This window comes from Pieris rapae, chromosome 15 (genome assembly GCF_905147795.1).
Source record: "Pieris rapae chromosome 15, ilPieRapa1.1, whole genome shotgun sequence".
In the NCBI taxonomy this organism is placed as follows: domain Eukaryota; kingdom Metazoa; phylum Arthropoda; class Insecta; order Lepidoptera; family Pieridae; genus Pieris; species Pieris rapae.
In genome coordinates, this window is record NC_059523.1 from 1158191 (window position 1) to 1168913 (window position 10723).

At 33.3% G+C, this 10723-nt stretch overlaps 1 protein-coding gene across 1 annotated transcript; it reads left to right on the forward strand.

Moving 5' to 3' along the window:
• Window positions 1-378: 378 nt before the first annotated feature.
• LOC110998914 (transmembrane protein 145-like) lies at window positions 379-10209 on the forward strand. The gene is made up of 15 exons (XM_022267726.2): window positions 379-468; window positions 1258-1407; window positions 2046-2182; window positions 2541-2832; window positions 3756-3941; window positions 4226-4310; window positions 5068-5289; window positions 6070-6242; window positions 6765-6896; window positions 7681-7768; window positions 7845-7918; window positions 8339-8413; window positions 8635-8726; window positions 8994-9421; window positions 9889-10209. Exons 1-15 carry the CDS (start codon window positions 379-381, stop codon window positions 10035-10037), a joined length of 2373 nt encoding a protein of 790 aa, XP_022123418.2. The 3' UTR covers window positions 10038-10209.
• The last annotated feature ends 514 nt before the right edge of the window (window positions 10210-10723 follow it).

The following is a 10723-nucleotide window of genomic DNA, read 5'->3' on the forward strand; positions in this document are numbered from 1 at the left end:
TAATCAAAGTTAGAAGTAGTTTATAGCAGAACAAAGATGGCAACTGCGACTCAAAAATTTGTAGTTCGCCCGTTAGTAACATTTGTCGGTGGTGCTTCAGAAAATCTGGCTCGGTTTATATAGATTGTCAATTGTTTACATTACAGTATTTCGATGCCAACCGCTTCAACAGTAGCTATAAAAATAATTTAAATCAACAATATAGAACAAAGAGTAACTTTTCAAGTGCCTAATTGCCTTTTGACCAAAATAAAATTGAATATAGATAATTTTCGACAATAATTTCAGTATTTTCATTACCAAACAATAAAACCTTTACGTAATTACAGAATTTTACACATATTCCGTTTGAGGCTTTTCTTTGAGTGTTTGTTCAATATGAGGAACGGTGCATTCATCCCAGTCCTCATTGCATTGCTAGGCAACGTAAATGGGAAGTGGGTAGAGGGAAGGATTAATACAAAGGAGGTACGTTGTTAAATCAAAGGTTTTCAAATTATGATACTTGTTTATTTGGTCTTTAATTAACATAACTTTTACATATTCAAAGAAAACAATTTTTCAACGGATTGAAGCTATGTATTATAAACATATAATTATTTTAAATAATTTAAAAATTTTCCCGACGTTTCGCGTGCTTTACAGCGTGCGTGGCTGCGTTCGGCGTGACTTAAGACAAAGGATTGTTGAAAGTCAAAAAGTATTACAGCTGCAGAAAAAGTTATTATCGATATTTATTTCCCCGGAGTTGATATCGACTAAAAGATGTAGGGGTTTTGCAGAATTAACTCACGGTGTCCTCTATTTTCGCAGATTATTTGTCTCAAGATTTTTGTAAAGCACGCGAAATGTCGGAAAAATGTAAAATTATGTACATTAAATTTAAGTTTATAATACATAGCTACAATCCTTTGAAAAGGTGTTTTCGTTACTTGTTTATTTATAAAATTTCCTTATTATAAATAAATATAATATATTCTACTATCAAACTCATAATTTAACAATAAATATTTATTATTGTGAAATGTACAGTTATATAGTATTAACAATTTTTTATCCTACATAGTAATAATAAATATTAAATAAAAATAAATTTAAAAGTTTTGGCCGTGTTTTTTCGCTGTATTGCGGTACCTATTCTCGTATCTTAAACTTGAATTAGCGCAGTTAGCGAAGTTTGAGAAAAGACTTATATCTCAGCCGTTTATATTATTTTTTTATTTGCTAAACTTATATTCGTTTAAATGATACTTTCAGAATTGGGCATTTCTGGCGCGCTTCTGTTTTCTATCGCTAGAGGGCGAGTTTGAATATTTGATAGAGTTTGAACGGGACATGGGTTCTCCCAATTTACTCTTGTATTATGACGACGAATCTCAATGGCCGGCTGTGTATCACAGTAAGCGGGTTAGTATTTACATTATCAACAACCAACAATTCAAGCGTATCATACAAGAGGAATATAATGTATTTTTTTAAATCATTTAATTCAGACCAATTATAAATCCATATAATTATATATGTAACATACATTATTAATAGAGTGGTGTTTTAATTAGTTTATTTGATAAGCTACCATCTCGAAGCGAAGAAGTTATTTAATTTTCATAAATTAAAATTCTGGTACTTTGGTCATTATTTTGGTTTCTTGGTGGAATTTAATAGTCTGTGTTAAAACTTGTATCTAAATAGTGCTTTTATTAATTTATTAAGTTGTTGTTGCAAGATGCACGTCATACTTTAATTAGATACTTATATGAAATGTGGCTTGACTAAAGAATTATAAATTAAATGACGTACAGATTGCGAAATGCATTTTGATATAGACCAAAATCTGCCTATAATTATTAGCTTATTATTATATTTAGTGATTTTAGTTTGGTAATTATGTGTGATATATGTATGAAAGGTTCATTTTAATATGTATCTAACACCCAGATATTTCTCCCATTTTTTATTAGTGATTTCAACGTCTTGAACCTTTAGCGGTTGAAAGATAGTAATGAGTTTAACTACATATTTTCTTATACATTATATCTTCTCAGACATGTCAAGACCGTGAATCAGTACTAAATAAAGGCGGACAGAACCAGATTGTTAAACTATCACATTGGTACCCGGACACCGAGTATTCAGGCTGTGTCGTTACAAAAGCTAACAAAGAATTACCTGCTTCTAAAAGGTTGGGACTTTAACCCCTATTAAATTTAAAAAAAAAGTGCGTGCGCAATTCTCGCATTCTAACTCTCTCTCAATCAGTCTCAATCGCTCTCTCCCTTTTCATTGACAAAAACGCTGCACATCTTCGTGACGCTAATATTATTATTCATCCGAAAAAAATTACCGTCATGGGCTTAAAGAAGTTTGACCTCAAAAAAGATTTTAAACATAAATCAGGGAATTTCCTACTATCTTCATCAACTTGTTTATTTTTATGTAAAATGTTAATCTGTATGTAATAATAGTCTGTATAATAAAGTTAAAAAATAATGATGAATTGAATTACATTTCGTGCTTACAATTTCCCTGTGCACTTTCAGCACAACACAAAAACCGACAACACCAAAGCAAACAAAACCGAAAAATACGTCTAAAAATGATCTCCCGAACGATCCGGGTTATTACGACCAGTTTTTAAAAACTACCATTCCACCAAAAACCGAGGAATCTACCAAAGAACCGAACACTACCTGGTACGAGTTGATACCAGAAGATTTCAATTCTACCACAGAACTGCCAGATGAACTATGGGAGAGTATTGGTCCAGCTACAAATGGCAGTAAAGAAGATCTAAAAGATGTTGAAATTTTATTTGATAATTACAATCACACTGTATGTATGAGTTTTTTTTTTTTACATTTTATCTAATTTAATTCAGAAGATTCTAAATATTTTACCATATCTGTTGGCGCACAATACAAATATATACTATGTATTACAATATAATATGCTACAATAAGCTAAAGATAGTAAGATAACAATTTAGTGACCCAATGATGATAATCAGGCCGAATTATATTTTCTCATAGAAATTAAAGTGCTCTGCATAACGATATTCTGATGTTTTACAGTCTTCAACGAATTCTTTTTTCTTGTATATTCGGTTTAGCAAACCTCTATATTCTGGAGAACAACAGCTGGTTCGCCGCCTTCCCAACCAACAAATCGACGACTACGCTCTCAGTTCACACTTAATATGCGTAAAAGAGCGAAAATTCAGTAAATGAATTTCGGTTTTCCCTGGTTTGTGTATAGTAGTTGATCAGCCTTTTTGTTCTATAAAAAATATATATTTGTATTGCTCGCGTGAGTGGCGCTTCGCTAAGTTGGAATGTGCGCGGGCTCCATCCAACATTTTAGACGGAAGCCTCTGGTTTCTACTTGGTACCCGTATACCCAGTCTCCCATTATACTTATCCAGATTATGTCAATTATCTGGTATATTCATGAAGTAAGGACTTATTTCTGCTATTGATAAGAACATTTTACCATCCAAAACTATGGAAAAAAATACCTAATAATATTTTATCGAATATTGACGAAATTAAAGATTTTTGTTTCCTGTTTTGGTCATATTTAGTTCTCTGGACATACATAGGTTATCATTTTACAGCGACATTAAACTACTATTAAGGCATCTTCACTACACAATGCCTACACAGACTTGAGACTATACCTGGACGCCGTAGTAAAACTAATTTTAAGATTAATGAGTAACTTGTTATCAAGGATAATATGAATTTTGTATATTTTAGCACAAAATAAAGCGATCAATAGAATTATACGAACGCTACCGGCGCCGACGTCTCAATTCAGAATCCTATCAAAACGGGTACAGCGAAACAGAGAGATTGATTGTCTCATGTCACAACTCGAGAAGGTTTCGTTCGGCGAGAGAGAGGTGGTGGTTCATTGCGATCAGCAATTGCGATAGTCCAAAGGTAAGATGGATATATTAATAATACAAGTACACTTCCACAGGGAACAAACTTTTAAAATTTGATTTTCTATGTATCAATTTTTTAATAATTTTATTACTATCAAACTTTATATGTACTTTACATCATCATATCTCGCGTAAATTATACACATTCTAACAAGAAAACATTCCCTCTTCTTCAGAGAGAGGAGCATGCTGGATGAATCAAACACATAAAGAAATTCACATATACACAGATGCAATATCTGTCAACATAATCGAATTTAATAATTTGTTTATTTGCAGGGTCTGGACGTGAAATACAAATTTTTAATGACAAATGGACCTGAAGGCGACTTCTGGCATCGGCATTTTTCTGCGGATGAATTTTGTAAGTACTTGCTTGTGCCAATTTGAAATATGGAACATCAACAGAGCTGGTGTGGCTTGTGATGCGACTGAAAAAGCTAAAGATTGCAAATACAGGGGTCCAGGCTCAGGCTATTCGGTGTCGAGACCCTTGGTCCGTGGGGTCCTAACGCTATAAGGCTTTTTAGGGAAATATCAAAAAGGTTTTTCGACATCACAGGAGAACCAAGAGCTGGCAGCTATAACTCGATTAAGATACTACTCGTATTTTTATTACTAAACAGTTGTAATAAATAGCATCTAAGGGATGCAGATAAGGGAGCGTTCAAATATTACGTAACGAATTAAACGTTACGATGCGGGGCGGGGATTGAAAAATGCGTTATTGTTAATATTATTTTCGACTTATTGATACTTTGTACCACGAATTCTCAAGAATCTCCGAAATTGCGTGACGTATTACTTGAACACTTCCTAAAAGGCAGAGATGCTATAGACCATCTGCAAAATAATTATATTCTTTATTTACATCACAGAAACAACAGAAAAAGAAGACATGGGCAGGCTTACTGAAAAAATCAGTGCCTCCATGTGTAATAATTTAATAGATGAAGCCTCCTCCAAGCCTCCTATCTTTGCCAATAGTCTGTCTGTATTTACCTGCTATTTCTATCAACTCCTCAGCTCACCTTCTGTATGGCCTGCCCACTGTTCTTTCAGGTAAATTAAAGACAGCATAATTTGTATTATAATATTTAAAAATTGTACTTTATTTTCAGATGTCCTGCCAATACTATTGTCTTACACATTTGCATACATAATAGTGATGGTAGCCGTAGTGATGTGTTCCGTAGAGCTGCGCTCGCGACACCTTTTACACTCGACGTATAAGTTGTTCCTAATATCGATAGTGGTACAACACTGTGGAGTATTGTTACAAACGTTGGCAAATATTAGATACGCTAGTAATGGAGTCGGCGCACCTAATTCGAAAATTGTAGGTAAGATAATATCAGTGCCTAGTTAAACTTGAGATTCTCAACACGGAAGTGAGATTTTGTATGACGTGGAATAAGTGATACCATGATGATCTTATGTTCCAAAATAAACGTATTTTTTATGTCAATGACGCGTATCTGATAGAGAATACTACTTTTTTTATTTACTACACAGACCCGGCGATTTTCAAACCTCCTAACAATTAATTAATGTCGACAGATTATTACATATTATAGATGAACTCATGAACTTCGTATCACCTACATATATTTGTGTCCAAAGGTAAACAACATTTTTAAAACTATACCAAACACATCCTCAAACAACAACCATGAAACTCACATTTCTGAAAGTGACACTTTTTAATTTCTAAAAAGACATAGGAACAGATAATACAAATAGATCTTATTGGAAAATTCAATTGCTGTTTTAAGTATATTTTTTTACTTATTTGTATTTCCAACCATTTAAATCTTTTCTGGACTTCCACAAATAATTCAAGATCAAAATTAGCCAAATCGGTCCAGCCCCCAAAAAATAAGCATTCTGTGCGTTCACCACCGGGAGCTGAGCGTTCTTAAAAGGGGCGTTGTTTGTTGTTTCATACAGTATTTAGTCTCTTTCTTTCGAATTGTATTTACGTTTAGATAAAAAGAGACAGATTTAGTTACGACGGTCCAATAAGATTAATTACAATACTTAGTTTATATATTGATTATTTATTACAAATAGTTGAATTACTAGACAAATATTTAAGATTATCTGTACTTATTGACTTCTAGGTCAGTTTCTCTGCGGGATATCGGAAGCCACCTTCCTTTTGTTGCTAATACTTCTAGCCAAGGGCTATACGGTCACCCGTGGTCGTCTTAAGGTTGGATTCACGGTTAAACTAACTGTGTTCATGTGCCTATATGTACTGACATACGTGGTTATCTTTATATACCAAGCTAGGGTAAGTAAAAAAATAAAAAAGAATATACCTACTGTATAAACTAACGTAATTCGATCATGACGAAATTCCTAAAGCGACGAAATTACCCTGCTTCGGTTGGTTTAGTTTGTCTTCCATACAATGATACTCTCTTCATAGCATTGCATCCATTCTCAATAACTGAGATAAACTGAGGATCAAGAACAAGGAGATGAAGAAGATGAGACGAAGCCTCCGCCGAGAATTAAGGATGCTCTGCTAGCAGCTATATTATTGGAAAAATACTTTCTTTATCACCAAGATGATATTACTTATTTTATTCATATCTTGCGATATTGAGGTATCGCATGATATGATTAAAATAAGTAAAAAATTACAACTAAATTACTGGTGCAGCAAAAAACGTCAGACAATAACAGACTATAATAAATAGCATTCAAATGTACATACCTAAATACTTACACTAGTCTTAAATAAACATATACAGTTTACATTGTTAATATATATTATATTGAACTCGACTTCATAACTTCAAATTTACAGGCATTTGATCCAGGTGAAGTGTTATATTTGTACGAGAGTCTGGCCGGATATGCGCTGATAGTCCTCCGGATATCTGGATGGTGTGCTTTCGCGTACGCTACATACTTTACCGCTAGGAAATATCCGGAAAAGGTACATTTTATTTAATTATAACAATAAAATGTACAATATTAACAATTTTCTTAACCTACGTATTAATAATACAAATTAATAAACGTTTGGTCCCTGTGATATATATATATTCTATCTCTAACGCTGGCAGAATTTCCTCGCTGTTTTGCTATACTTATTTGTTAAGCGAGGTACCAGTTCTGAAGTTACCGGTACAATCTACTAATTAAGTCTGAGAATCTCTAATCCAAAATCCAAGTTGGAGGAAAGACTTATAATTTACTTATTTATATCCTATATTTAAACAATTTAGACACCTAATGTTAAAGGCCATATGAAACAAAGACTGACCCCACTAAATCATACAAAACGCAAACCAAAAATGCACTTTGTTTTTTCTTTTACAAAGGCACTTTATCTTTCTTAAAAACAAAATGTTCAATATCGTTTCAAAACTGTGTGCATTCACTAACACAACGACTTCTCAACCTGTCCTATGCTAAACAGAAAGTATTCTTCTTGTACAACAGTAGTTTAATTATTTATATATTTTATAGCTTTATATCAGTAATACAAAATATATAAATTATAACTATTGTTTTCCTTTATCTACCATAACCGATTCTGTGTGTCTACGGGTAAAGGCCTCCATTTTTCTTTATTGTACACTAATTTATGTTTTTGAAAAAAACATACTCCCTCAAAGGCCAGTAATGCACCCATTTAAATGGGGTGCAATAAATGCTCTAAGGTGGACAGGACTTGCAATAATTTTGTATTATTTATAATCTTTATTTTATTCCAGAATATGTTCTACTGTCCTTTTTTCATCTGTGGTACGTTGTGGTTTTACGCGGGACCGCTTTTTATATTAACTGCTAACTCTTACATAGGTGAGATAAAAAATCCAAATATTATTCTTTATTTATAAATAAGTGCATAATGTTTATATATTTATTCATATTTTAGATAAATGGGTACGCGAGAGTGTGGTGACAGCTGTGCTCTTATTTATAACATTCTGTGGACACGTCATGTTCTTGGTGAGTAATAAGTTTAAAGATCATTGAACTTTTAAATAAAATACAAAATCAATGCTTCAACCTTTTCAGATATAGGCTTCAGATTTTTGTATTATTTGTTAAACTAAAAGGCAAGTACGTGATCAGCCTGTGTCTGACACACCGGCGACGTTTTCGGTCCAATGCAACTGGCTTCCTCAATGCTTTCCTTTACTGTTCGAGCCAATGTTAAATGCCCACATAGAAAGTCCATTGGTGCACAGCCGAGGAACAATCCTACGACCTCAGAGATAAGAGTCGTACACGGACTCCTCTAGGCTAACGCTGCTCTAAATATATAATTAACTTTTAAATACATACATAATTCAAAATTTCATTAAAATGTCTATTAAAGGTCCCTCGAAAGTATTATTTACAAAATGATTTAAATTATTTTTACAGCTGTTAACCCTACCGGTTTTTGCGAACAAAAATTTTCCATACCATGTTCGCACTACACAAATTGGAGTTATGGAGGTAATGATAAATATTATATAAATTATTAATAAACTTTTCTTATACAAATTCAAGTCTTTATTATTTTTTATTCAATCCACGCTTTGTGTTGCAGAATTAAAAAAAAATAACTGGCACAAATCGGAACATAATATTATCATAATTGTCTGTAAATTAAATATGCCTGTTAGCTTCATCATCATCATATCATTTTTGATATTGAATTATTTTATATTAAACAGGTGACCAGCAACCCAGCCTTAGATGGCTTTGGTCCTAACGCATATCACCCCGAGGCAGCAGCCGGCCAAACAGTTATCATTCCACTTACGAGGTATGTAGTATTTAAAAAAGTATCTAAAATGGCTGGAAGACTTCCAGCGCTACACGTCACACTTTCTTTTGCGAGCTACCGAACTGTGGCATCGACTCCTAGTAGAGGTCTTCCCCGGGAAAAACGCCCTTCAATTGTTTCAAAAAAAAATATGCTCCTTCCTCAAATGCCGGTAAAGCACCCTTCTAAAATAGGTATCCATGGGTTGAGGTGCGTTTGCCTCCCTTAACTACATAAACAATAATAATAATATGCTTCCATTTACAGGCGAACTGAGGAATTAATTGGCAACATCTATAATCAATACATTGCAACCGCGCCCCCGTCACATGAAAACGAAACGCCAAAACTCAACGGAGTCAAAATAAATTCTGTTTCAAAAAATGGTATTACTCGACAGCCCAGTACCGAAACAACCACATCATCAGAGATTATCCCTCACATAAATGATAAGGACATATTTACCGTCGAAACACAAATCGCGAAATTCGAACAGGCAGAGTCACAAGAAAATGACAGTTCGATTGTGTTACCCGAAAATGGGGTTAATTTACCGAGTAACGGGGTAAATCTTGACTTGCCCAATGTGTCGAGATCTAAAAGAAACATCTTAGAACCGATTAGAAGGGATGTGCCCTCTTGGTCTTTGGCAAAAGGTCCGGCTGTTGTTGCAATGCAAAACAAAACTGATCAAGGTAAATAAATTTATCACCTATATATAAATAAGTTAAAAAAAAATGTTTGTCAGTAATGTCGGTTTACTGGCGATAGGTTAACGTGACAACGTCATAAGAAAACATTTATGAATAAATTTAATCATATTTATTGATAAATCACTATTTTGTATGGATATAAAGAAAGGCTGAATCCTCGGACGCATAGGCAAATCGAGTGGAAAAGAGATAGATGTGGCGCAAGCGTACAATGAGCGTAACGGGACAATGAGTCGTGCGCGCAGTCGGTGTTTATCGATTAATATTAGTTAAAATTCTATTTTGACGTCTAAAATATTGTCAATAACGGTACTTAAGAAGTATAAAGTATTATACTCCTTAAGAAGCACGTTTTCAATTAAAGTAATAAAGCCATTCCAAGTCGCCTAGTAAAATTTAACTATTTATTATACTAATTTTATTGTTTATGGTCGAAATGTTTGTTTCAGATAACCATTTACCACCAATATTAAATGGTAAAAAAGCACAGACAGTAAGAACTATGCAAGCCACTTCTGGCGTCATCAGCACGATACACGAAGGACGCGAGCAAACTTATAATCGGACTGACGAACTTTTCACTGTTACTAAAAGTTAAAGATTTTTTATCAGGAACATTTTTATTAAATTTGACAAAAATATCTGCGTCATATTTATATAAAACACCTACGTTTTACTGATTTTGTTTTTTAAGCTGTCTGTTTTTTTTTCAAGAAACTGGACCTCCGGTAATTCGACAAACGTTTTGCAGATCAGTATCGTACAGCGTACTAAGACCGTATAAGTACTTATATATGTATATGTATAGCTCTGAAAAAAAACCATAAGAGATTTTAAGACAATCTACTTTCACAAGCTTATTACTCAAAACAGAACTAATGTAAGCGTACGCCCAACCAGGCTCCAAAAAAAACCAATTCAAAAAAATTTATTATTTGGGAAATGAGAGAATTATCAATACTAATATGCTAAGAACATAAATTAATCAATAAAGCTTTTTTATAAATTTGACGATTATATAAACGATCCTAATCTTAGGGATAGGTTGCATGACTTGGCAATTAAAAAGAGTGCCGGAGAGTTTCTTGCCCGCCGTTGACTTGCGCACTGGTGGTAAATATAACGTTTGTTAGTGAATATGAAACAAATTATTTAAACATAAATTATTAGAAACTCATTATTGTCAAATTTATAATTTTTAAACAAGTCGATCTTACATTCTATCATTAAATTATCGGCATTAAGACAATAAATAATTTGACATTAGGAAATAATTGTATACTG

Coding starts and splice junctions, on each gene's coding strand:
- LOC110998914 (XM_022267726.2), top strand. CDS start 379: ATGAGGAACGGTGCATTCATCCCAGTCCTCATTGCATTGCTAGGCAAC. Junction 469..1,257: donor GAAGGATTAATACAAAGGAG/GTACGTTGTTAA, acceptor TGATACTTTCAG/AATTGGGCATTTCTGGCGCG. Junction 3,942..4,225: donor GCAATTGCGATAGTCCAAAG/GTAAGATGGATA, acceptor GTTTATTTGCAG/GGTCTGGACGTGAAATACAA.